At 42.5% G+C, this 24,153-nt stretch overlaps 7 protein-coding genes across 11 annotated transcripts; 5 read left to right on the forward strand and 2 right to left on the reverse strand.

Annotated features, from left to right (window-relative positions):
- Positions 1-1,607: 1,607 nt before the first annotated feature.
- Positions 1,608-4,783, forward strand: LOC116205028 (pentatricopeptide repeat-containing protein At4g35130, chloroplastic). The gene has a single exon (XM_031537460.1). The coding sequence runs from the start codon at positions 1,991-1,993 to the stop codon at positions 4,358-4,360; it is 2,370 nt and encodes a 789-aa protein (XP_031393320.1). The 5' UTR covers positions 1,608-1,990; the 3' UTR covers positions 4,361-4,783.
- LOC116205033 (serine/threonine protein phosphatase 2A 57 kDa regulatory subunit B' alpha isoform-like) lies at positions 4,623-7,107 on the forward strand. 4 transcript variants are annotated; one of them, XM_031537467.1, is made up of 4 exons: positions 4,623-4,764; positions 5,036-5,785; positions 5,972-6,365; positions 6,601-7,107. In XM_031537467.1, the coding sequence occupies exons 2-4, from the start codon at positions 5,115-5,117 to the stop codon at positions 7,000-7,002; spliced, it is 1,467 nt and encodes a 488-aa protein (XP_031393327.1). In that variant the 5' UTR covers positions 4,623-4,764; positions 5,036-5,114; the 3' UTR covers positions 7,003-7,107. The 4 variants fall into 4 exon arrangements, with proteins under 4 accessions (XP_031393327.1, XP_031393326.1, XP_031393328.1 ...); XM_031537466.1 differs by lacking the exon at positions 4,623-4,764 and having other exon boundaries at positions 4,934-5,785; XM_031537468.1 differs by lacking the exon at positions 4,623-4,764 and having other exon boundaries at positions 4,934-5,785; positions 6,652-7,107.
- Positions 7,108-7,343: 236 nt separating this feature from the next.
- LOC116205036 lies at positions 7,344-8,956 on the forward strand. 2 transcript variants are annotated; one of them, XM_031537473.1, is made up of 5 exons: positions 7,344-7,606; positions 7,692-7,777; positions 7,874-8,028; positions 8,113-8,194; positions 8,574-8,715. In XM_031537473.1, exons 1-5 carry the CDS (start codon positions 7,570-7,572, stop codon positions 8,649-8,651), a joined length of 438 nt encoding a protein of 145 aa, XP_031393333.1. In that variant the 5' UTR covers positions 7,344-7,569; the 3' UTR covers positions 8,652-8,715. The 2 variants fall into 2 exon arrangements, with proteins under 2 accessions (XP_031393333.1, XP_031393332.1); XM_031537472.1 differs by having other exon boundaries at positions 7,347-7,606; positions 8,587-8,956.
- Positions 8,957-9,297: 341 nt separating this feature from the next.
- LOC116205035 (dnaJ homolog subfamily C member 17) lies at positions 9,298-11,450 on the reverse strand. Its single transcript, XM_031537471.1, has 4 exons — positions 11,221-11,450; positions 10,307-11,001; positions 10,036-10,221; positions 9,298-9,853 (listed from the first exon to the last, which is right to left on the reverse strand). The coding sequence occupies exons 2-4, from the start codon at positions 10,973-10,975 to the stop codon at positions 9,833-9,835; spliced, it is 876 nt and encodes a 291-aa protein (XP_031393331.1). The 5' UTR covers positions 10,976-11,001; positions 11,221-11,450; the 3' UTR covers positions 9,298-9,832.
- Positions 11,451-13,323: 1,873 nt separating this feature from the next.
- Positions 13,324-15,162, reverse strand: LOC116205037 (chromatin-remodeling complex subunit ies6). Its single transcript, XM_031537474.1, has 3 exons — positions 14,837-15,162; positions 14,342-14,409; positions 13,324-13,748 (listed from the first exon to the last, which is right to left on the reverse strand). Exons 1-3 carry the CDS (start codon positions 15,009-15,011, stop codon positions 13,617-13,619), a joined length of 375 nt encoding a protein of 124 aa, XP_031393334.1. The 5' UTR covers positions 15,012-15,162; the 3' UTR covers positions 13,324-13,616.
- A 30-nt stretch (positions 15,163-15,192) lies between these two features.
- On the forward strand, positions 15,193-19,326 carry LOC116205031. The gene is made up of 8 exons (XM_031537464.1): positions 15,193-15,349; positions 15,498-15,663; positions 16,107-16,283; positions 16,608-16,679; positions 16,768-16,967; positions 17,134-17,549; positions 18,054-18,238; positions 18,509-19,326. Exons 2-8 carry the CDS (start codon positions 15,582-15,584, stop codon positions 18,880-18,882), a joined length of 1,506 nt encoding a protein of 501 aa, XP_031393324.1. The 5' UTR covers positions 15,193-15,349; positions 15,498-15,581; the 3' UTR covers positions 18,883-19,326.
- A 1,989-nt stretch (positions 19,327-21,315) lies between these two features.
- Positions 21,316-23,652, forward strand: LOC116202390 (polyubiquitin-like). Its single transcript, XM_031533934.1, has 2 exons — positions 21,316-21,471; positions 22,075-23,652. The coding sequence occupies exon 2, from the start codon at positions 22,075-22,077 to the stop codon at positions 23,449-23,451; it is 1,377 nt and encodes a 458-aa protein (XP_031389794.1). The 5' UTR covers positions 21,316-21,471; the 3' UTR covers positions 23,452-23,652.
- Positions 23,653-24,153: the final 501 nt, after the last annotated feature.

Here is a 24,153-nt window from a genome sequence, read left to right on the forward strand (position 1 = left end):
TGAAAATCTCATGCCCCTCTTTCTTGACTGTTGCTTATCCTTTCAGTTCACATTCGATCGACCTACAAGGAGGAGGAAATGGGATGATTATATGTTGCTGCATATGGATCATTGTTGGAACGATGTGCCCAGCTGCTTTTAGAAAATGCGACCAGTAATTCATGCTTCTCTGATGTTACATAACATCACATCTAAGGCGGCTGCTTAATTACGTGTATTTCTCGTTTGCGCGTCTCATAAAGAACTAACTACTTCTCCAGCAAAAATCGAACATACAACCATCTTTTAAAATCTTTCCACCAGCGAAGCTATAGGATCTGCACGTGAATTTCTAACAAAGTCAAATGTCTTATTTTCAAGGGAATAGTAAATTGAGTAGTTGAGTTTATTTATGGGAATAAAACCAGCTGGATCATGAAATAATAATTTCCCGAAATATCGCCAAGCTGATATTAAAACAATATACATTGGAATTCTCGAAAAATTAAGTCAGGTGAACGCTAGTCCAATCTTTATGTGTGCCTCTCCTAACATACGGTTATTGAGACTCCGCGACCAGATGGTGCTCACTAACTAGTATCTCCGAAAAACAGCATCGACAACGTTGCTGGCATGCCATTGGATGTTCAAACATATCTAAAAGACGACGCACACAGCAGTGAGAATCTTTTTGATAATGACCTGAAATTCAGTACAGTTTCGCGTAGATATTATTACGACATAGCAATTCCTATGAACCCGATAGTGGACAATGTACGATAGGCCTTTTGATTTTTCATGACAGCTCGAAGATGACATGCTATTAAATTGTTCCATTTGAATCTCAAATTTTCTATAGGGGCAGCTGAGGTTACACAGCTCAGGAGCAGTTGCAAGTCAGACCATTTCTTGTGATAATTTTATTAAGGTTTCTGACTAATGTGATAATTTTATTAAGGTTTCTGACTATAAATGGACATTTCGGCAATGCTCACAAGGAAACTCCCAACGAAAGCAACTAATGGATCATTGCAAAGAAGGCAGAGCGTCACCTAAGAGAGAGCAGCTCCATCCCTTGCGGGGCCGTCCCGGGAGGACTACATTATTCACGACTCTCAAAAGTGGTGGCGGTGCCGGCGGGTGCAGTGACAAAGAAGCGGGGACCAGGGTGAGGGTGAAGATTCTGGTGGGGAAGGAAGAGCTCAAGCAAATTCTGCAAGGAATTAGTTACAGCAGTGGCAGCAGCACTGCGAAAAAGAACCGGGTTTCATTTGCGACCTTGCCATCATGGACGGCAGAGCAGCGGCTGAGGAGCCTTCTCCTAAGGAGGCACCCCGCGAGGACAGGTCGCCGCCCCCGGTCATGGATTCCTGCTCTGCATAGCATTCCTGAAGAAGAAGTTCAAGTTTAATTAGAAGGGTCAGTTGGTGACAAAACAAAATTGTTCGTATTACATATATAATATCTTACAAAAGGGAAAAAAAAAAAAGTTGAACATTCGACTAATTCTTTTTCTCCTTTTCATTTTTCTCATGTATACATAGATATAGTAAATAAGAACTGGTCGCATAAATAGTTTTCTTTTTTCGGTAACGTTACGTGGGTTAGGCGAGATCAATTCGTTTTTGGACTTGATTTGCCCCTAATCAAAAGAAAAACATCGTATTCGTTGAATTAGTCTTTTCTTTTTCAATTTTTCTCCTCAGTGGTATTTGTTTTTGAAATATGAGTCAATTTTTTATTTTTTATTTTGGCCAGAAATATGAGTCAATTCAATTGAATGCCATTTTTCTCCAGAGTAAATTGTATAACCCGAATCAGGTCCCCGACCAAATCGACTCGACCCGTATGTATATCCGACCAATCATAATGTCTTGCACCTAAAGTCGTTAATGGAGAGACGGGAAGGAAACTGCCGCGTTAACCGCCAAAAACACAGTAGCCAAGAAAGCGGAATGGTTTAAATTTTAGTAACTCCTTCTTCCCTCTGGTCCCTTTTAGAGCTTCGAGCATGGCTTCAGCGCTCGTCTGCAGCAGCTTCTGCAGCTTTAACACCCCAGGAATAGTCTGTCGAAATGTTATCCCACCCCCAAAAAGGAACTTGAACCTGAGCTCCGGGATCAAGAGGCCGTCAGAGGAGAAACGGCGCCAGTCGAAACGGCTCAGAGATTCGGACTCACTGGAGAGCCTGACCCTTCAAAGGGCTCTCTGTGCATTCGTTCTATCGGGGTCAATGGACAATGCGCTCTACGTGTTCGACAGTATGCCCCACTCGGATGCCTATTTGTGGAACGTGATGATTAAAGGGTTTGTGAAAAGTGGGATGTTTCATGAAGCGGTGGAATTTTATCGCCGAATGAAGAGGGAGGGGATTAGACCCGATAATTTCACGTACCCTTATGTGATCAAGGCATGTGCGGGGCTGTTCAGTTTGGTAGAAGGAGAAAAAGTGCTTGCTGAGTTGTTCAAAGTTGGGTTGGATTCGGATGTGTATGTCTGCAACACACTTATTTTGATGTATGCGGAGAATGGCTGTATCGAGTTATCAGAGAGGGTGTTTGATGAACTGTGTGTTAAAGACTTGGTTTCTTGGAATTCTATGATTAGTGGGTATGTCTCAGTTGGGGATGGATTTAGCTCGTTGACTTGTTTCCGGGAAATGCAAGTATTCGGAATGAGGCCTGATAGATACTCTGTGATTGGCGCTCTCGGTGCAGTTTCTCTTGAGTGCTGTCCCCTGGCTGGGAAAGAGATCCATTGCTATTTGATTAGGAGCGAGTTTGATTCGGACATTATGGTTCAGACTTCACTCATGGACATGTATTGCAAAGTGGGTAGAGTGGACTATGCGGAGAGATTGTTTTGTCAGGTTTCTCATAAGAGCATTGTGACTTGGAATGCAATGATTGATGGGTATGGTTCGAATTCTCTTCCTGAAAAGTCATTTTCTTGCATGAGAAGTATGATATCTGACTTTGGATTGGCTCCGGACTGTGTCACAATGATCAATCTGTTACCCTCTTGTGCTCAGTTAGGAGCCCTCTTGCAAGGGAAATCAATCCATGCTCATGTGATCAGAAAAGGGTTTCTTCCTCACTTAGTCCTAGAAAATTCCCTTATTTATATGTATGGAGAGTGTGGAGAGTTGAAGTGTGCTATGGCTTTGTTTCATCATATGAGTGAAAGGAATTTGGTGACTTGGAATGCTATAATTGTTGCACACATGCATAATGGACAGAACATTGAAGCCTTGAGAATATTTCAAGACCTTAACTTTTATGGACCTCACAAACCTGACGAGTTTACTGTCTCGAGCATCCTGCCTGCTTATGCTGAGGTGGCATTACCGAGGGAAGGGAAGCAGATTCATGGCTATGTGATTAAAGTGGGTTTCAGCTCCAACACGTTTATCTCGAACTCAATTATATACATGTATGGAAAATGTGGAGATTTAAGGACTGCAGGGCAAATTTTCAACAAGCTGTCGTTTAGGGATATTGTGTCATGGAATGCTATCATGATGGCTTATGCGATTCATGGGTATGGAAGTGAAGCCATTGGAATGTTTTCTTTATTGAAGCAAAATGGAATTGAGCCGAATGGTAGCACATTCGTGTCCTTGTTGTATTCTTGCAGTGTTTCTGGGAAGATAGACGAAGGATGGGATTACTTCAATTTGATGAAAAATTGGTACAACATCGATCCTATGGTTGAACACTATGCATGTGTCCTTGATCTTCTTGGTCGAGCTGGCGATCTTGAGAAGGCCAAGAGCTTCATTGAACAAATGCCAGTTATCCCCACAGGTAGGATATGGGGGTCCTTACTGACTGCAAGTAGAAAGCATCGAAACATAGAAATGGCAGAATTTGCAGCCAAAAATATCTTGCCTTTAGAACACGATAATACGGGGTGTTATATATTGCTCTCAAATATGTATGCTGAAGCTGGTCGCTGGGAGGACGTGGAAAGAATAAGACATCTTATGAACTCGAAGGGGTTGAGGAAGACAATTGGAAGGAGCAGAATTGAGACGGGAAGGAGAGTTCACAGCTTCATCGATCACGATAAATCCCATGAAGACACAAACTCAATCTATGAGGCTTTGTACATTATCTCGAGGTTGATTGGGATTGGGGACATTCACTTGCTGAAGAAGAAATACGCGACTCACAGTGTAAGGTTGGCTATTTCCTTTGGGTTGATCTCAACAGAGATAGGGAGCCCTGTTCTTGTCAAAAAGAATATGAGAATATGCGAGGAGTGTCACAATGATGCGAAGAAGATATCCAAATTCTGTCGGAGGGAAATTATAGTCGGTGACTGCACAGTCTTTCACCACTTTAAGGATGGAAAATGCTCTTGTGGGGATTATTGGTGAATGTAATACAGCAATATTAACGCAATAGAAGTAGAATACAGGTAAGAAACGAGGGTTGCTGTATATATTATTCAAACCCGAAGTCATGAATATCCTGTAAACCATACCGTCACTCGTATGTACAAGTGGCTCCTCTGATACCACTTCTAGAGCTCAAATATCTGCGGTCACAGCATGTCGCCTTGCTCTGATTGCAACATTGGACAATGATGTTTCGAACAAGGACGGGATTTCTTGTTGGTGTTTGCTGGTAATCGGCGGACTGCAATATGAAGGCGGTTGCTTAGGAAGTTTCTCTTGCAAATGCAGTTTTTTGCTTTTAGTTCAGTATGGCCCCTCTTGGTTGAGTTCGTCCAAATTGATCGGTTGGTGAAGCACATGTATTGCTAATAGATTGCAAGGAGGTATTGTCCTATTGTCCCACTAATTCCTTATCTTATTTAGCCGCTATTATTTAGTTTATGCTCCAAGAAATCCACGTGGCAATCACCCAGATAAGGGACAACAACTAAGAAGATCCCCCAACAGCTTTGCAGCTGTAGATCAATGCTTTTGTCATATTTCTCCTAATCTCCATTGTCGGAGATTACAACTATCCATTCTCATGAAATACATCGCTGTCTTTTGTCATCTTCCTTCACCGCATCCAAACATGTGAGATTTGATAAATTTCAGAACATCAGGCATCTGCTGCCTTCTTTCCCCTGATTACTGTCAAAAGGCAAGAAGAAGAAGAAAGAGGAGGGGAGGCAAAATGGGTGCTGGAAGATTTCCAAGTCCTAGAGACTCTCCTGGGAAGAGGTCGACACTTCAGCACCTGTTCGATATGGACTCGAGGGGCAGCCCGTTGAGAAGCAGTGGCAACAGCAGCAGCCCTCTGAGGAGGCACCATCATCAGCCCTCCGCCAACGAAGAGATACTCTCGATGATATCTGCCTGCTCGGTCACGTTCACGTTCACCGACCCTTCAGAGTCTCCGTCACAGCAGGACCTGAAGCGTCTCAAGCTCACGCAGCTTCTGTACCTGATAAAGTCCTCCAAGCGGCCCCTAGACGACCAGACGGATGTGATACCCCCCCTTGTCTCAATGCTCAAGTTGAACATATTCCGTCCTCTTCCCCCTCCCTCGAACTTCTCATTCATTTCCGACTTGCCCGATGATGAGGAGCTCGTGTCCACTGCCTCGCCTCTCTGGCCCCACCTCCAGATCATCTATGATATTCTCCAAAGGCTGATCATGAAGACCAATCCCAAGACTCTCCGGGACCACGTAGACCGACCCTTCCTCTGCAGCTTCCTTTGCCTGCTCCAGTCTGAGGACCCGAGGGAGCGTGAGAGATTGAAGAGCATCTACCACCTCATATACTCCAAGTTCACGTCCCACCGTTCCTTCATGCGGAAGTCGATGAGTGACGTCCTCCTGAGGTACTCCTGCTGGGAATGGCTATAAAGTATTTTTAGATGAACGACTTATGCAGCAGGATCAGTGTTCTCAACAATAAATAATGGACAAACTCCTAATACTATATTGGATCAAGAAGTAAGCAGTTTTAATTTCATAGGTCACGCCCGCGCCCTAAGCAATGCATTAGCAACTTGTTATTTCAACAGGTACATGTACGAGACGGAGAGGCACTGCGGGATCGGGGAGATACTGGAGATATTGGGGAGCATCATCAATGGGTTCACAGTGCCACTGAAGGAGGAGCACAAGTTGTTCCTGATCCGTGTCCTCCTCCCACTACACAGGGCCAAGGGGACGATGATGTACCACAAGCAGCTAAGCTACTGCGTCTCCCAGTTCGTGCAAAAGGAGCCAGCGCTCGGTGGGGTCGTGGTGAGGGGGATCCTGAGGTATTGGCCGATCACGAACTCACAGAAAGAGGTGTTGATCATCGATGAGTTGGAGGAGCTAGTAGAGAAAATCGATCCTGATCAGTACAGGAAGTTAGCTCTCCCCCTGTGCACAAAGATCACCAGGTGCTTCAACAGCTTGAACTCTCAGGTAGTTAAATCATCAGAATGAGTCTAATTTATGATAATATTTGTTGAGTTTTGGGTTCATTTCGTTTTGAATAAAGCTTCAATTATGGAACAGAGAAACCGCAAGCATTTTCCGGAAATTTTCACCTTTGCCGTGAAATAAATTTTATCGACTAGAATGTTTTCACCAAACCATATCCAAAGAAACTTGATGAACTTTTTGCGACTGAAAATTTTCGGCATGAATCAAATGACAGCCCCTTGGTACCAGGTGCTGGAAGTTCTCAGGTCATTTATGTGCTCATCAGGTAGCAGAGCGGGCGCTCTACATATGGAACAACGAGCAGCTTGTAAAGATGGTATCGGTGGCCATGGACGAGGTCTTCCCGGTCGTAGTTGAGGGCTTGGAGAAGAACTTGAAGTGGCACTGGAGCCCCAGCGTGAGGCAACTAACCGAGAATGTCAAGCAGATGTTCGAGGAGATGGACCCGGCCCTGTATGCCATGTGCGTCCAGGAGATGGAGCGTTGGGAAGCAATGGGCCGCAGGGAGGAGGCCAGGAGGAAGGAGAGGTGGGAGATGATCGAGTCACTCGCAGCTTCGAGGCAACCGAATCATCACCAACCCTTCTTCCAAACTCCCAAGTATATATGCGTGTGATATCTGACACGCTACATACATACCACATTGTTTAGAACAATACATATGTGCTATTCCTCTCCTACGAAATGGAAGTGTTTCGAATGGAATACGGCAATTTTTGTTTGTTCTCTTCTTATTCTTTCGTACCAAACGTGACACGAGAGTAGAATAGCAAGTCGATCTTTGTTAAAGCACGTATCGACGATAGCCGATGTTCGAACAAATAAGTTGATTACCCGAACCGAACCGTGCCGACATTACGAAGCCCATGCACTTTATTCCTGGGCCTGCAGTGCCTCAATTCTTCTCCTGATCCCCAGCCCATTTCCGTTTATCCATCTGCAACTCCTCCTCCCGCCCGATCCATCATCGCTTCCGTTGCCCCTCTCTCTCTCATCTTCTCGGTCTTGTCGGCCTCTGCTCTCTGCAACTGTAGCTCCTTCCTCTTCTGCAGCTGCCCCCGTGAATTTGTTCTTTTCTGATGATGATGGTCCAAATCCGAGCAGGAGAGAGGTATCGATTTTGAGTTGGGGGCAAACTGCTACTATTGATTGTTCTTGGTGGTGGCGGCAGCCGTAGCTGAATATGGGGACTGTTCCTGGACTTACTGCAAGTTGTCCAGGTTCGAAAGCACACGTTTTTCTGCAGCTTGTCACCGTCTTCTCGATGTTTGCTAATTATGCTCACTTCATCGTTTGATTCCGTAGGATTGTTAAGTTCGAGTTGTCCTAAGCTTTTTCTGGGTAATCAGAGATGCGGGTTCATGAGAAACGAGAGCTTCCCTCGGTTTCGGGTAATCTTTCGGAGCCTTTAAGGTGTCCTAAGTTGATGTCTTTTGCATTACGAGTGTATAGTCTCATGATTTGTGATAACTGGGACATGGTTGCAGTGTCCAAGCAGAAAGATTTTGTACTTGAATACCAGGCATTTATGCGACAAACGTGCGGCGGTGGCTGCCAGAAGAGGTAACCAGGAGTTGAGTTTCGACCCTGACTTGTCTCCAGAAGAACCGTTTTGGCTTGCTCTGATTAAGGAATTGATTTGGTACGCCAACCCCATTCGGTGAACAATATGAAAGCTCCAAATTCCTCGAGGCGTTATGTACTGAACTTGTAACCTTCTCTGTAGGTCTCTCAAGTCCATGCTTTCATTCTTGCGTGAGCAGCCTAGCCAGCTTAAATACATAGAGTGGCCAAGCTTTCAGAGCACGGTAACGGCTGAACCTTTCACATCTTATATGCATGCTCATTCGCTTTCTGACAATTGTTCCATTATTCAATCCAATGACTTTCTGGACTGCTGAACAGATTCATCTGTGAGTGCTCTTCTAATTAATCGAGTTGATAAGTCATTTACCTTGTGAATGAACGAAATTTATGCAGTACATACCATGAACAAATGCAGATGCCATTGTTTGATATGACTCTCGGAATGAATTTATCTAATGTCGTGTCATGCTTTCTTTAGTTGTAGATCCCATTTTAGTGGTATACTGGTCCTATTATTCAGAAATTATTAACATTTATTGAAGTTTAAACCCTGTTGGATGAATGATCAAGGAGCCCAGCTGAGACTTTCTATAACATTAGTGTGTTTTTGCAGCTAAGGACTGCTATGCTCACGCTGGTCCTCGTGGCATTGCTCATCGTTGCGTTAACATCAGTTGACATGGTCCTGTCCTATGTATCGAGCTGGCTTCTTAGAAAGAACTCATGACCCATGGCTTGCTCCTAGTCCTGTCTTGAGCTCAGTTTTGTTCAATGGCATCTGCCTTGTGAAGAGTCACACTTGTTGTGGGCGTGATGTCGAGAATGTATCATCCGGATTTTGACAGGAAGCTCATGTGCCGGTAGTTATTATTACTAGTGATCTTCTGGTGATGATAGTAGGTCGAAATCTACATCAACCAGCCTCTCTTTGTTGTAATTTTATAGATAAATCAAAGCAAGTATGATTGCCCGTTCTGATCCTATTATCCTATGTTATCCTTCTGCAGGCTGAATTTGGATGCTTATTTACTCGTATATAGTCTAGGTGATCTGGTGATCAATCTCTCAGATGCCATTCGTGGGATCGTCAAATCGACCAAAATCATAATCTACCAGCTGAATATGAATATACACAAGGATGGTACTGGCTTGATAGCTGAAGCCCGAGAATATGGTTGGTACAGCCTTTCGGTCTAGACATATGAGTGTTTATCATATGTTAGGTGAACCGATTAAAATAGGCTCCCCATAGACCAATCTCAAGCTCAATAAACCATAGATTCCTGTAAAATATATCAAAGCCATCCATAGAAAACACAGCAACGCAAAGTAAAATTGGCAATGATACACTTCAATATGGTCGTAAAGGCATTGATACAAAAGGTACTGATAAAAAGTATTCTAAGGGAAGGAGACTGATGCGAAAACAGACCTACAATATCGTATCAGAGTCATTTTATACTCTGTATGATTACTGCTAAAGAAATTTCAGAACAAGAAATACAATCCCTGCTTTATGACAAAAATCGCGCACAAGAAGCAGTTTCGGCTTGTCGTGCCTTCAGCAATCAACTCATAAGAATATCAATCCAACAACTGCTAATTAATGCCGCATCTGTCAATCTCTCAGTCACTGAGATAAATTAGTCTTCAATAAGGTTCTTCGTGGGTACACTGAGATGAGCAGGGTGATAACCATAATGTCAAACGGATATGCTCCTATAGTAGCAGTTTCTGTGGCTCAATCAGTTTTGTTGAATCTTCCACCCCTGAATGGAGATACACTACCTATGTACAGCTTCAAGAAGAGTGGAACATCATCTGCAATCTGAATCTGATCCCCTCCCCTGCCTTCCATGTCATTTCTTGTTCTGAGCAGCCTGTTTATCAGCAGAGTTCAATTATTAGAATCCGTCTGAATCATTAAAATGCCTATTCCATTAAAACTATTTGCTTAATTTGGATTACTAACAGAGCATTTATGCTAGACAGAGCTTCTTTGCAACAAACTAATAAAACACAATGAATGTGATTAACGAAAAGCAATTTGGAAAAACTATACCTTTTGTTGAAGTTTCTTCAAGACTGAGTCCTCAAAATCTTGATAACCAGCTCCAACAAGATTATCAAGGTGATCATTTTCCACAGGTTTCTGAAAGCTGGGGTAGTCAGCTGGTACAGTTGGCTGAAGAGGCACGACTAACAAAGGATTCGAAAGATCTCCGCAAACAATTTTTGTAGCAGCAACCTACCAATAATTATCACCCGGTGTCAGCTTCCAATGTATGAAAATACATAAAAATACAATAATCCAAGCAAGATGAGACACTTACAACTTCATCTCTCGATCTCATCACAACAAGCGCAGACCCTCTCTTCTTGGAACTCCGGATCACAACGTCCTCAACCTTACCAAACTCCGAGAAGATCTCCTTTAGCCTCTCTGGGCTATAATCAACACCGACCTTCTCCCAAGTGACTTTAAGAACCTTCTCCTTATCTGACCCAACACCAGAGCCACCCATACTCTCCTTCCCCGAGCTTGCAGTAGGTCCCTTGGAAGCAGGTGTTGCTGCTCCCTTCTTTGTGTGCATCTCGCGTATTCTAGCAATCTCCTCCTTGAGCTTCCGGGCAATCCTCTCCTCCTCCTGCCGGGCCGAAGTAGAAGGGTCAGGGGCAAAAGCTGCCCGTTCTCTCTCTTCAAGATCAGACACCATCTTCCTTCGCTTAGAATCCTGCTGCGTCTGGCGCCGCTCTCGCTCACGCTTCAACCTCAACAGGTCATCAAAAAGCTTCCTAGCCTTCTCGTCCTTCAGAAGTTCATAGGATGTCTTCAACCGCTGGAAGTTCGCATGGGCGTCCGGGTCATCCAGCCTCTTATCAGGATGCAACTCCAAAGCTTTCGCTCGGTAAGCCTTCGAGATCTGCTTCTCAGAGAGGCTGGCTCCCTCTTCACCGGAAGGCAGCCCGAGAACCGCATAGTGATCGACATCTATGTCCATATCTCCTTCCTCTAACAATCAAGAAACTGCAAGCAAGGTCGGTTCTTTGACGTCAGAAGGCAAATCTAAATAGAACAACAAACAATAGCAAATACACCTCGACACAAAATTCAAATTTTTCTCCGAATTGAACTGAACTAATCAATTTGAGGGGCGCAATTAACTGGGGATCAATCGACAGGTCGCCGATTAGGGCTAGAAAAATCAAGGAATTCACAAAAACCCTAGAAAAGTGATACGTTTACCTCTTTCACTTTCAGCTGGGCAACGACTGAGCGGCCGCAGTAGCGGAGGAAGCTGAAGCGCAGATGATCAGAGGTCGACGAGAGTGAGAGAACGGCTCGGGAGAATCGGCTAACCCACCGACCAAACAACCGACTCCGAGTCCGAGGAGCGTCAGGTTGTCAGCAGAGACCAGGGAGACGAATATGGGCCCGAAATGGGCCTGAAGTATTCAAGCAGGGCGATATGCTGCTTAAAATCAGTCTCTTTTTTAATGGATTGCTTATGGGGCGTTTGGTTTCAGAGTTAAACTAAGTTTGATTTTAATTGTGGAAAAAGACAAATGAAATGATATTATAAATTTGACTTGAAAAATCAGTCGTTTTAGGGAATTTCTCATCTTTCCCCCTACAACTTTTAACGCAGGGCACTTTTTTCGATAGCGTAGGGCGCAAGCCAAGCAAAAAATTAAACGATACAAAGGCATGGGTTAGCAACCCCTAATAATATGTCGCCAAAGAGGAGATGGCCAAGGCCATTAGGAAAAAAATTCTCACGATAAACGTATTGAATTTTCACCGTTCATTCTTAAAGTAAGAAATCATGGATCCTCAATAACAATCGTTTGACCGTTGGCATAACAGTACCGCTGCTAGTAATCATCTCCTGCACTGAAGCCCTATTTGGTTTTACAGTAAGATTTTAAAATATTACTTTAACTTAATTCTACTCACAACAAAACAAAATAATCTATATAAAGTCAAAGGGTATACTTCATTTATACCACTCTTTTTCAAAATCAAAATCAAATAACTTATACAAAATCAAATGGTGTGCCCAATACATAACAATTTATACCACTCTTTTTCAAAATTAAAATCTGATTTTAAAATGTTACTTACAAACCAAACGCAAACGCAGCATTAGAATCGATCTCCAAGATGACATTCCTAAAGCCATGGGACCATGCCAACTCAAGACCTGAATCACCCCACCCCCCACTATTCAGCTAGGACCGAAGAGGGAATCCCAATGTCGTGCACAAGTCCACAGATCCAATTACCATGCTCATCTCGGATGAGACCACTCGTGCCAGAAGCCCCTGGATTACCTTTCGACGCCCCATCCAAATTTAGTTTGACCCAGCCCTCCCTCGGCTTAGTCCAGTGGATCTGACGCCAAGCACGATTACGGGCATGGGTGGCTCGTATGAACTCCTGTGATGTCCTTACAATAATGCGCAAGGTGTCTTGAGAAGTTCTCCCGAAATATCTCTTTTATTGCGGCATGACCATAGGAACCAACAACTTGTTGCGAATAGGAGGATGGACCAACGAGGACCCAGCACCGAAACATGGTGCATTTGCAAGTTCGATATAAACCAACGGGCAAGGGGATCATAGAAGAAGGTCGAAGGAACATTCGGAACAAGGATCCTCTCCCATACCTTGCATGCATGAATGCAGTCACGCAACACATGGAGGGTACTACTCTCTGAGGCAAGATGACATAGAGAGAGCAAAGTGAAGAATTGGCAACATGACGATGAGGTCGCTCTTCGTTGTAAGCAATCTGTCCTTTGCAGCAAGCCATAGAAGGCACCTGATACTTTGAGGACTCTCCATACGCCAAATGATCAACGGGACTCCGATCAATTCCAGTAAGCAAATGATAAGCAGATCGAACAGAGTAATTGCCATTTGGGAGAGGCGCCAGAAGACTTCGTCGTTACCTGCCAGCACAGATGGAGGTTTAACTGCTGCTAAGCACAGCGCCGATCTATGACCCAAAAAGATGAGAAAATCGAGCCCCGTCCCAATGTCCCAAGTCTGTAATGAACAGAGAGACGGGGAGATTCAGATCAGCAGGGGGAATGGCTGCAATAACCTCCTCTAATAAGGCCCCGCAACCAGGCACCCAAAGAATCAGACCTGATCCCTTCCGTAACATTTGCTTTTTAAAATTAACGGAAGAAAGAAAGAAGAAGAAAAAACTTGAAGGGATCACGGTACTCTTCAGCCACCTCCACTCCCACTGGTGACCGTTATGCCGGCAACCTAGACATTGATCTCTGAGTTCACCGATGACATCCCTCAATTTCTGAGGGACGTATCATTTTCCGTTAATTGCTGAGGAACCCACCTCAATTTCCATTAATTCTAAGAATAAATGTGATGATGGGGGGACATTTTTCCTCAGGCATAGTTCGGGGGCCAAACATTCTCAAAGAAATAGTGTAGAGAGTAAAAATATGCCCGCGTTAAATGGGGGGAGGGTAATTTTACCTTAGATTTACTTTTCCAAAAAAGGAAAATAGAATCTGATATATATATATATATATATATATATTTAAATTCATGGTTAGTCTCCAAAAAAAAAAAGTCGTTTCTTGAGTTGCACTGCATCTCCTTTGTGAGCTTCACTTTAAAACAACTGCCGCATTCCTTAGGGACAGATATCTCTGAACATGGTCGTTGGGGAGCGATCTGATGATCTTGAAGACTTCAGTGTTTGCATACCGGAGCTTGGTCCTTGGGTCAAGGTATGGTGCCTGCACAAGTTACGCAAGGGATTTACTTCACCACTAAAGACCATTTTTATGTGCCTTACTGCAGAACATAAGCATGTCAACATTCTAAACTAAACTAGTTCCATTTACATGCATCAGGAACACGTTAAAGCACACAAACATATTCGATTCCATAGTCATATGATTCCATCTCATCAAACAGGGCGCAAAGAAAAACGTAGAAGCAGATTACGGAGATAAGAAGATGGCCATATATAATGCATATTTAGGTGTGGCTCCAAAGCCGAAGGCCATTAGTTGTCTAAAATGGATGATTGTTATCATGTTCTGTCTAAATTTCACCTTTTGTTCAAACTAAAAAACGCATCTCATAAGAACAGCAACCAATTTCACAGGTCTGCAGCAAGAACAAGACTTACCAAGAACAGCGCTAGGCTATGCCTACTTTATAATATATGAAAGAGTGCAAAAGTCTTGGTTCTGTGATGTTCAGTCGGATATAGACTGTCGATAATACTCCTTCACAGTGACTAACAGTCCAACCAAAAGCTACTCGACAAGAAAACATCTTGCAGACAATATTGAACACGGTTCAGTTAAGAGAGGGACATTACCTCATATCCTGTTATGTCGCAAATTCTCTTGCATGGGTGCATGGATGGCGGTGATTCGATATTAACATCTGCGCGAACAAGACCCGACGAACTTCGTCAGATCAAACACAAAATGCAAACCCATATTACATCTAGAGCTCAGTTTGCTTATATATGTTTGAAAAGTAAATCTTGTCATCCAAGCTGCTGAGCAGCATTCATGGAAATGTAGACTAGAAACATATGGTCCATCAAAATGGGAGAGCCAACTACTCCAGTTGGAACAAGCATCGAATTGTCGATGAAGCGACAGAAACGGGAACTCGATGCGACGAAGATATACCACAATAGGAACAGCATTGCCGTCAAACAAGAACAGCTCAAAAGTGCTAGCTTTCGTCGATCAAAGCCAGCATGAATCCCAAAGCTTTTTAGCTCATATTCGCCATTACAGAGAGGGGAAAAGATTCTCGGCCGAGCTCAAAGAGCAGTTTGACATCAGGGTTTAGGGCTTACAGTTGGGCTCGTCGGGGGGGTAATTCTGGAAATTCTCGGCCTGAATGATCTGCTTGAGATGCTTGAAGCGGCGAGCACTCGATTGGCCTTTCGGATACTTCTCGTGGGACTGGATCCGCTTGAAGCTAAAGTAGGCCGGCAGCACCAGCTCCGCTTCCACCACCTCCGCCTCCATTAACGTCCCCCTCCTCTGCAACGGTGACTTGCCGAGAAGTCTAACGGAGAATTCTCAGAGACGGGCGACTCTCCACTTTGGGCCGTCGGTTGGCCCAATTCTATCTTAAGCCCGCCCGATGAATGAAATCTATAATTTTTTTTTATTTTTTTTTAAGTCCGTCTTCAATTTTCATCCTGCGGAAGATTTTGCAGCAAATTCTTCATCTCTCGGCCTTGCGAGTAATCTTTCAGTTGAACGAAGAACAAGCAAAGGGCGGGCTTTGTTGGTAGCTCAGCACTCGCTACGAGGTCGATCTGAAGATAATATTCTGCAGCCGATCTCTTCCCTTGTTCGAGGTACGGATGACTGTTTCGATCTCTGGGATCTGTGCTTCTTCGACTTGGCTCCTTCTGTACTGTTGGAAATCGTTCCGTGATTTCCAGCATTGTATGCAGTTTATATTCAATGTGAGCTGTTTAAGTATGCAACTTCGTCGATGTGCAGTCACCGACGGTGATTCTTTAGGCCCCCGTTGGAGTAGATATGGTTCAATTTTGTGCACTGGGGAGAGCTTTGAGTGGGTGAGATATGGAGAGTGATTTCCAGCGATCTGTTTCTCTGCGGCCGAATCGGAGAGCAGACCGCAGCAACCTAAACCCGCATAGTAGAGGTAAGACAATGACAATTTTAGCGTGTCAAGCTTGAATCTTTACTTTTTCACCCACTTTGATATTTAGCAATTCATAGTTGCACAAGCGTTATTGAATCTGTTGCATCTTCGATACTGAATCCATTCGGGTCACAATTCCTGGAGGTACAGCCACTCATGCGCATTGATGCTGTTCTTTGCTCGCAAGTTTGTTTTTTTTTTTTTTTGTGCATAGAACTCGTCAACTTGTCGAGTGGAGTTTCCTGATATGCTTACACATGATTGTAAGGTCAGATGAGATTTTCCTGCATAATGTGGGTTCAGTACCTATGGTTGGTATAGCTGAAAGGTTGCCATGTCATCAATAAACCGAGCACAATCTTGTGATTATGGCTTTTAGGCTCGTATATACGTCATCAAAGAAAGCGCAGAGATGACTCACTTTTTTTTCTTTTAATATGCAGAAGCTGAAGGAGCTCCCTTTTCTCCAGAGAAATTGCAAGTTTATCCAGTGAAAATGCTGTGCAGGATGGGAATTATTCGGCTGGTTCTTGTTGTCGGCATTGTCTGGATGTTGCTAATTCTAAGTGCATTACTATTTCATGTATGGTCTTGTCAGTCTTCGCTTGCTTTCTTATCAGGTACTCCTTGCACCAACTTTGCTGCTTCCATCGGGAATCTTGTTTGTGTCACCTCTAGCTTTCTTTATGGACAGATTTGAATCCCACGAATAGAGGGCTAACAAGGGATAGAGTTTGCGTCCTTTTTAATCCTGATTTGATCGTTGGAATATTATGGATTTGTGTTGACCCAACACAACTTCATTTAGTTGGTTTAATCATTTTTCAATCGAAGAATGTCACATGCCATACATTTGAATGTTGACAAATCTACTTTCCTAGTTGCTTCAAATGCCGTTCCAATAATTCAAAGTAAAGATCAATGTCATTTTTTGTTACATGCAGCTATCTGTAACAGACAGAGCAAGGTATTTCTAATGTTAGATACAATGGGACTTGTACCAAAACCACAACACCGTAAGTTTTATGGCAATATATACAGTGTTCAAGTATTGATCTTTTAATGCACATGATATCTGATATTTTCCATGTTAACGTAAATTAGGGTGTCCAATTCCTGTTGCCAGCGACCCTGATGGAGTCGTTATACCCAAAGGAAGAACTCCAAACGAAATTGTCAAAGACCTGTCCTTTGTTATGGAGGATGACCCAGTTAATAATGCATCACTCTCAGTTCCTTTATTTGGGGGTCACCAGACTTGGGCACAAAGAGAGGAAAGTTTTAAAGTCAAGTCTGCTATGAAGGTAAGCTTTAGTAATATAAGTATATCGTGCAAATTTGATTTTTTGAGGGGCAAATGGAAAAAAGAGTCGCCCTGCTTTCGTGCCTCTGAAGAAGAAATAATTGGGTAATTTATTTTGTGATAACCTTATTGACTTTTATTATTAATTATCATCATGTGCCATTCAGGTTCATTGTGGATTTATTCGAAATGGTGGTGCTGAAATGGATCCTGTAGACATAAAATACGTGAAGAAGTGTAGGTTTGTGGTCGCTTCAGGCATTTTTGATGGATATGATGTACCTCACCAACCTTCTAATATAAGTCCGCGGTCTAAGAGGCTCTTCTGCTTCCTCATGGTTGTGGATGAGGAGTCCCTTAGTTTCATAAAGAGCAATGTCACTGTTACTGAGGATGATAAGGGGGGAAAATGGGTGGGAATCTGGAGGCTAATTCTTTTGAAGCATTCGCCTTATGATGAACCCAGGAGAAATGGGAAGGTTCCTAAGATTTTGACCCACAGGTTGTTCCCTCAGACGCAGTACAGCATATGGATTGATGGTAAGATGGAGCTCATAGTTGATCCACTGCTAATTCTGGAGAGGTATTCTCTTTTTCAAAACTCGAGCGATTAACTTGCAACTGTTTTTACTGTGTTGCTTAGTGTTAATTAAAACATTTCTGAAATGCATTCCTGTAACCTCTGACAATTCTTTGCAGTTCTTTCTTTCCCTTTTCCTTTCGACGTAGGAACTATATCAGCACCTGTAACTTAGTTAAATGAACTGTCATATGATCAAGAAGATTACTCATTTGAGAGAAAGAGGTACCAGGAATCAGTCAAAATGATGGCCTCTTTGGAACTTCTCCAAATTTGTCAGAGAAGCTTTATGTTCTTTTTTTTTTTTTCCCTTTGTTTTCTTTTTTTTTAAAAGAGGAGATGTAGGTACTTTACAAAGAAATAATTTGAGGTATTTCTTCGGTTATAAATAAATAATTGTACTTTCATTTTGTTATTGTGATGAAAGATGGAGGAATAAGATAGATGAACTTATAATAGCTAAGTTATATATTTTGAACTCTGGAGTTATTATCTTTTGATTGGCAGATATTTATGGAGGGGGAAGCGTACTTTTGCCATTGCTCAGCACAAGCATCATCGCAGCATATATGAAGAGGCTGATGCAAATAAGCGGAGGAAACGATATGCTCGACCACTTATTGATCTTCACATGAAAATATACAAGTATGAGGGGATGGAACCGTGGAATGCAAGGAAAAGCTACCCTAGTGGTAAAATATTTTATTTCTCCTTAAGCATTCATTAAGTGGATCAAAATGGAAGTATTCGAGTATAGTCTACAAAAAGAATTGCTCCGGTTTATTTAAATTTGACTCTTAATTTGTCCAAATACTGCACGGACGTGGTTATTTTATCCAGTTTATGCATTGCTTAATATTAATCAACCCAATCCTCCCCTAAATAGTTGCCAGTTGCCACCACAAAGAAAAGCTGCTATAGGTGATTTCCTCTTTAGTGATTGGTATTGCATGAAATTGCAGATGTGCCAGAGGGAGCGTTCATCATACGAGAACATACTCCTATAAACAACTTGTTCAGCTGCCTGTGGTTCAATGAGGTCAATCTCTTCACCCCAAGAGACCAGCTGAGCTTTGGATACGTTGTGTATAGGTTAGGAGGCTCGTTCAAGTTCTTCATGTTTCCAAACTGCGAGTACAATTCTCTGTTCATACTCCACCCTCACACTCGGGAACACTCCTCCAAGATCGAGTGGGTGAAGAATATAAGCGAATTCGAGGGGAAGGGCAGCAGCTTGAAAGAGACAAGAGGTGGGTTGGGCCTATGGACTCCTTATCCCGGTAACCTCAAGACAGTCGTCCTACCTCCCACAGAAAGAACCTCAAAAGCAGGGTGATACTATTTGCCCTTTTATAATGGTTGTCATATATCATTGCAAATTATGGCATCGGTGGATCAATTCTTTTACACGCCAAGCTGTGATAAGGAAGTCTCGAGTTTTTTGGACAGCGAAAATTATAGCTATTCCGCTGCATTAAGGGAACGGACATCCTCGGGATACTATTTTGAGCGAAGCTCCCTGAACATGATTTCGTTTTTTGTTTTGTTTTGGGCCAGATATGATAGACTTTGTTCTAGGTTTCTTTCTTCTTCTTCGATCTTTCCGTTGGTTATGTCTCTTTTAGTTAGTGTTAGAGCTGCTTTGGGCCTATTCGTTGTATACTCAATTAAATTGTTGGGAAGTTATTGGAAAATGAATTTCATCCCTTTAGTATTCATTAAGTACTAAAGGGATTGTAAGTTCGATTTTCATTACAAATTGCCCCGTACTTATTTATTAGTTTTGATAATTTTTATTTTATTATGGTAGATTCATGGATTATCCATATTGAAAGAGAATCACACACTCTTCATGACCTTTCGAAGCAGATCTCACCAGCTCGACTTCAGTCGAAACACATCCCCAGTGGGGACATACTTGCTGAAGCTTCTTGTTTCCCTCGACCTTCTCGAGCCAAGACTGGATGACTTCGAGACCCCCCTGCCCCATTGAGGCAAATGGCTCGTTTAATGCACCAGTTAAGCCACCTGAGTCCTGACCCATACGTATTAGGCCGGAGCCCCACATGGGGAAGCTTGGAGCGGGGCTGAAGTCTACTCTTTAGGCTAAGTTTGGTTGCGCAGACTAATATAGAATTTATGGGAAACGATGAGATAAGATTCAAAATCTTAAAGATTGTTCATAATCCTAATAAAAGTGATTGGTTCATTCCAAGACTTTAATTAGTATAAGAGGAACATGATCAATATGCCCATAGTTTAAATATTTTTAAATTTTATTTGAATAAAGAATAATTTCGAAATTATTTTTAAAAAAAAGAATCAAAGTTCTTCAACATAGCTTAAAGGAAAGGGTAGCGGTTGGCCGATATCAGCCACCACCGCCCCTCGTAAGGTCTCCAGTAGACCCAGTGAAAAGAGGCACTGACTAGCGACCTCACTTGAGATGGTGGTGGCTGCTTTGAGCCCCATGGCCCCTCTCTGGCTCTCTCTTTTCTCAAATCATTTTATGGTAATTCTTAAAAATTTGAAATAGGAGTAGGGGCATTTTCATCTTTTTGCATAAATATTATGTCATAAACCCATCCCTTACTTGGGACTAGTTCCTTAATAATTGTATCATTCCTATCTGAATTCATATTCTATAGTCACCAAAAAGGAATTTAAGATTTTAGAAATCCAGTCCACTCTATATCCAGGTCACCAAGCGTGCTCTCATGGAACTTGAGATGCTGCTTACGGATAGTGTTGCTTACGGATAATGGTGTTATCCAGAGGGGCGTTATTGTTACTTTACCAAAAGATGAAGGGGTGAAGTATCATATGAGGTATAGTTCAAGGGGAGTTGGGCAATTAACCCAAATTAAAACACCACAATTAATGGTTTACCGAGACTACCCCCGTGGAGGACTACATCCTAAGAATGGCACTGGGAGGGTTTGAGATGGCTATATTCATCTTATGTCCATATCCACTAAGAAATGTCAATCTAAACCCTTCTCAAATTCGTAAAGATTTTAAAGAAAAATTTCCAAACCCATCTCGCTAATTTAATGAAAACCCACTGAAAATTCATTTTTACCCCATTAATAATTTTCAAGAAAAATTTGTATGAATTTGTCATAACATTTGATTTATAAAAAATAATTTGATATAACAAAAGGTTTTATATATATATAAATTCCAGACAAATAATTCATACGAAAGAAAATAAATCACAACAATTATAAGTTCATAATACGTTTAAAATAATAAATAACAGCACTTTCAAAACACTAAATTAAGTATTATAAATACTAGAAATTGGAATCATAATAAAGGGAAATAAAAGAAAATAAGAAATGTCATTTTGTAAATCTAGGTAATATAAAAGGTAATTTAATAAATTTATGTTTAACAGGTTTGAGGCAAATATGAGGTAAAATCGCGAACCTTTTTAAATCTTACAGAATTTCGAACTTAAATTCATAATGGCCCGTTTGTTTTCAGGGTTAAAATCACAAAAATTTTAACTTTAACTTTAATTCAACCCACTATACAACAGAAATACAAGTTTCTCAAATCAAAAATTTTAACTTTAACTTTAATTCAATACACTACATAACATTTGTTTTTTTTCACAATCAAAATCAAAATTACTTTAATTCTGAAATCAAACGCACCGTTAAATCCTTTCTATCCTTTCTATGACCGAACGGGTAAAATCCCTTAAGCACCGTATAACGTATTGCCATCCCTGCCATCGTCAGGGGCGATAAGGGAAATAGAGCGTCACCAAAGGCGGCGGCACGCAACCCATTCAATTCAATATAAATAAATAAGGACCGCACCGCATACCAAGGATCCTTACGAAAACCTCTCGAGAAATCTCTGAATCTCATTTCTCAATCTGCTTCAAGGTTCGGATTAAAACCCAAACTTCAAGGTAATTCTCATCGCCTCTCGTCTCGTTTCTCGGATCTGTTTGATCGCGATACGATCTTCGTTCCGCTACTACGTTTCGCTCGATTGTGTAGATACGATCGCCTCTTGTTTGTTTGAATTGAGGTAGCCTGTTGAATTCACGTTAATTTGTCAGAACTGTGGCTTATTCTCGTTAGTTTTCTTCGTGGTTTCACTTTTTATCGGCTGATCATGTAGGTTTTGAGGTTTTCAGACCGGTTTCAAGCGGGTATGTTTCCACCTGTCCGTTCTTTCGTTTGATGGTTGTTCTATCGTTGTCATAGATCTGATCGTGGGATTATCTGGTTGATTTTGCTTTATGTTGTGAAGATTTGATCGTGCGTATCCGTTCGAGTTTCTGGTCTTTCGTATCTGTGTAGATTAGGTTCTGTTCTGTCTGTCCTCTGCAATATGGTCTCGTGATAGTCGGTTATTGGGTCGTTCTTCTTAGGTTTTTTGGTTTTTTGCATCTCCGTAAATTAAGTTTTTCATGATTCCTTTTTAAGTTTCTTGATGCTTGATTGTGTTGCTTGTTTCTGGTCCTGATCGTGGTTCTCAGCTTTGACAATTTTATTGCTTCTTGCAGATGCAAATCTTTGTTAAGACCCTCACTGGAAAGACCATTACCCTTGAGGTCGAAAGCTCAGACACAATTGACAATGTGAAGACAAAAATCCAGGATAAGGAAGGAATCCCCCCAGACCAGCAGAGGCTCATCTTTGCTGGGAAGCAGCTCGAGGATGGGAGGACCCTTGCTGATTATAACATCCAGAAAGAATCCACCCTCCACTTGGTCCTCCGCCTCAGAGGTGGAATGCAGATTTTCGTGAAGACCCTCACTGGCAAGACGATTACCCTGGAGGTTGAAAGCTCGGATACGATTGATAATGTCAAGACCAAAATCCAGGATAAGGAAGGGATTCCCCCGGACCAGCAGAGGCTTATCTTTGCTGGGAAGCAGCTTGAAGATGGGCGTACACTGGCCGACTATAATATTCAAAAAGAATCCACCCTACACTTGGTTCTCCGTCTCAGAGGTGGAATGCAGATTTTCGTGAAGACCCTTACTGGCAAGACCATTACCTTGGAGGTCGAAAGCTCGGACACGATTGATAATGTGAAGACCAAAATCCAGGATAAGGAAGGGATTCCCCCGGACCAGCAGAGGCTCATATTTGCTGGGAAGCAGCTGGAGGATGGGAGGACCCTTGCTGATTACAACATTCAGAAGGAATCCACCCTCCACTTAGTCCTCCGCCTCAGAGGTGGAATGCAAATTTTTGTGAAAACCCTCACGGGCAAGACAATTACCCTGGAGGTCGAAAGTTCGGACACGATTGATAATGTGAAGACGAAAATCCAGGACAAGGAAGGAATCCCTCCGGACCAACAGAGGCTTATTTTTGCTGGGAAGCAGCTCGAGGATGGGCGAACTCTTGCAGACTACAATATCCAGAAGGAATCGACCCTTCATTTGGTGCTTCGGCTGAGAGGAGGAATGCAGATCTTTGTGAAGACCCTTACTGGTAAAACCATCACTCTTGAGGTGGAGAGCTCGGACACCATAGATAATGTGAAAACCAAGATTCAGGACAAGGAAGGGATCCCCCCAGACCAGCAGAGGCTGATCTTTGCCGGCAAGCAGCTTGAGGATGGGAGGACCCTCGCCGACTACAACATACAAAAGGAATCGACCCTTCACCTGGTGCTCCGTCTCAGAGGAGGAATGCAGATCTTTGTCAAGACGCTTACTGGAAAGACCATCACGTTGGAGGTTGAAAGCTCCGATACCATTGATAATGTCAAGACAAAGATTCAGGACAAGGAGGGAATCCCCCCTGACCAGCAAAGGCTGATCTTTGCTGGGAAACAGCTGGAGGATGGCCGAACTTTGGCAGATTATAACATCCAAAAAGAGTCGACTCTCCACCTTGTCCTCCGTCTTCGTGGTGGTGATTTCTAGGTTTCAGAGTTTGGTCCGGTCTCTGCTGATGTCTACAGTCAGTAGTCCTATGATGCTATGCTTTTGAGTTAGGTTGTGACATGAGCGAGTATTCAAACTCTTGAGATGTCTGGTTTATCTTTTGATGCGCAGTCTGTTGAATTGATATGATAATAAACTTTTGGGTTTTTCTAATTGATCAATGCAATTTCTTCTCCCCTCTTTTTGTTGGTGTTAGCAGCCGACGTTTTTGATCAACTGGGTTTATTGGAGTGAAGATTTGCTATCATCATACTTTGTTCTGCAGTCGGATTTACAACCTGCAAGGGATAGCTATACACAGAGTCTATCAGGTGTAGCTGGTTCTTAATGATTTTTCTAATTGGTGAGCGACATGTCGAGGGGTTCTGTAGTTTTAGGGCCAGAGAATGTAGGTTGATTTGCCTGCTTAACTTATCAAAGGCCTAACATGGGGGAAAATATTGGCCGAGTCCTAGTCAGAGCTAAGCATGGTATTGCTCTGCTTCTGTTCGTTGGTAGGTATAGCGCTGGTGCGGCTATGGACACTTCACCTTATCGGGTTCTTGTTAGGTGGTCAATGAGGCAGTAGCAACTTAGCGTCGGATTCAATGATTTGTAGATCATATTAGAGATACTCATGGTGTTCAGTAAAAATGAGTTCTCTGTACAAGAATGAAATCCAGTTACGAGTCCTCGTATCAA

Source organism: Punica granatum, chromosome 4 (assembly GCF_007655135.1).
Source record: "Punica granatum isolate Tunisia-2019 chromosome 4, ASM765513v2, whole genome shotgun sequence".
In the NCBI taxonomy this organism is placed as follows: Eukaryota; Viridiplantae; Streptophyta; class Magnoliopsida; order Myrtales; family Lythraceae; genus Punica; species Punica granatum.

What these genes read in the sequence shown, in the direction of transcription:
- LOC116205028 (XM_031537460.1), top strand. Translation starts at nt 1,991, where the DNA reads ATGGCTTCAGCGCTCGTCTGCAGCAGCTTCTGCAGCTTTAACACCCCA.
- LOC116205033 (XM_031537467.1), top strand. Translation starts at nt 5,115, where the DNA reads ATGGGTGCTGGAAGATTTCCAAGTCCTAGAGACTCTCCTGGGAAGAGG. An exon ending in ATGAGTGACGTCCTCCTGAG is followed by an intron (nt 5,786 to 5,971) that starts GTACTCCTGCTG and finishes TTATTTCAACAG; the next exon opens with GTACATGTACGAGACGGAGA. An exon ending in TCAACAGCTTGAACTCTCAG is followed by an intron (nt 6,366 to 6,600) that starts GTAGTTAAATCA and finishes ATCAAATGACAG; the next exon opens with CCCCTTGGTACCAGGTGCTG.
- LOC116205036 (XM_031537472.1), top strand. Translation starts at nt 7,570, where the DNA reads ATGGGGACTGTTCCTGGACTTACTGCAAGTTGTCCAG. An exon ending in CTGATTAAGGAATTGATTTG is followed by an intron (nt 8,029 to 8,112) that starts GTACGCCAACCC and finishes CCTTCTCTGTAG; the next exon opens with GTCTCTCAAGTCCATGCTTT. An exon ending in GGCCAAGCTTTCAGAGCACG is followed by an intron (nt 8,195 to 8,586) that starts GTAACGGCTGAA and finishes GTGTTTTTGCAG; the next exon opens with CTAAGGACTGCTATGCTCAC.
- LOC116205035 (XM_031537471.1), bottom strand. Translation starts at nt 10,975, where the DNA reads ATGGACATAGATGTCGATCACTATGCGGTTCTCGGGCTGCCTTCCGGT. An exon ending in TGAGATCGAGAGATGAAGTT is followed by an intron (nt 10,222 to 10,306) that starts GTAAGTGTCTCA and finishes AATTATTGGTAG; the next exon opens with GTTGCTGCTACAAAAATTGT. An exon ending in TGAAGAAACTTCAACAAAAG is followed by an intron (nt 9,854 to 10,035) that starts GTATAGTTTTTC and finishes GCTGATAAACAG; the next exon opens with GCTGCTCAGAACAAGAAATG.
- LOC116205037 (XM_031537474.1), bottom strand. Translation starts at nt 15,011, where the DNA reads ATGGAGGCGGAGGTGGTGGAAGCGGAGCTGGTGCTGCCGGCCTACTTT. An exon ending in CCCCCCCGACGAGCCCAACT is followed by an intron (nt 14,410 to 14,836) that starts GTAAGCCCTAAA and finishes TTGTTCGCGCAG; the next exon opens with ATGTTAATATCGAATCACCG. An exon ending in GCGACATAACAGGATATGAG is followed by an intron (nt 13,749 to 14,341) that starts GTAATGTCCCTC and finishes TAACTTGTGCAG; the next exon opens with GCACCATACCTTGACCCAAG.
- LOC116205031 (XM_031537464.1), top strand. Translation starts at nt 15,582, where the DNA reads ATGGAGAGTGATTTCCAGCGATCTGTTTCTCTGCGGCCGAATCGGAGA. An exon ending in TTCGCTTGCTTTCTTATCAG is followed by an intron (nt 16,284 to 16,607) that starts GTACTCCTTGCA and finishes TGTTACATGCAG; the next exon opens with CTATCTGTAACAGACAGAGC. An exon ending in TGTACCAAAACCACAACACC is followed by an intron (nt 16,680 to 16,767) that starts GTAAGTTTTATG and finishes AACGTAAATTAG; the next exon opens with GGTGTCCAATTCCTGTTGCC.
- LOC116202390 (XM_031533934.1), top strand. Translation starts at nt 22,075, where the DNA reads ATGCAAATCTTTGTTAAGACCCTCACTGGAAAGACCATTACCCTTGAG.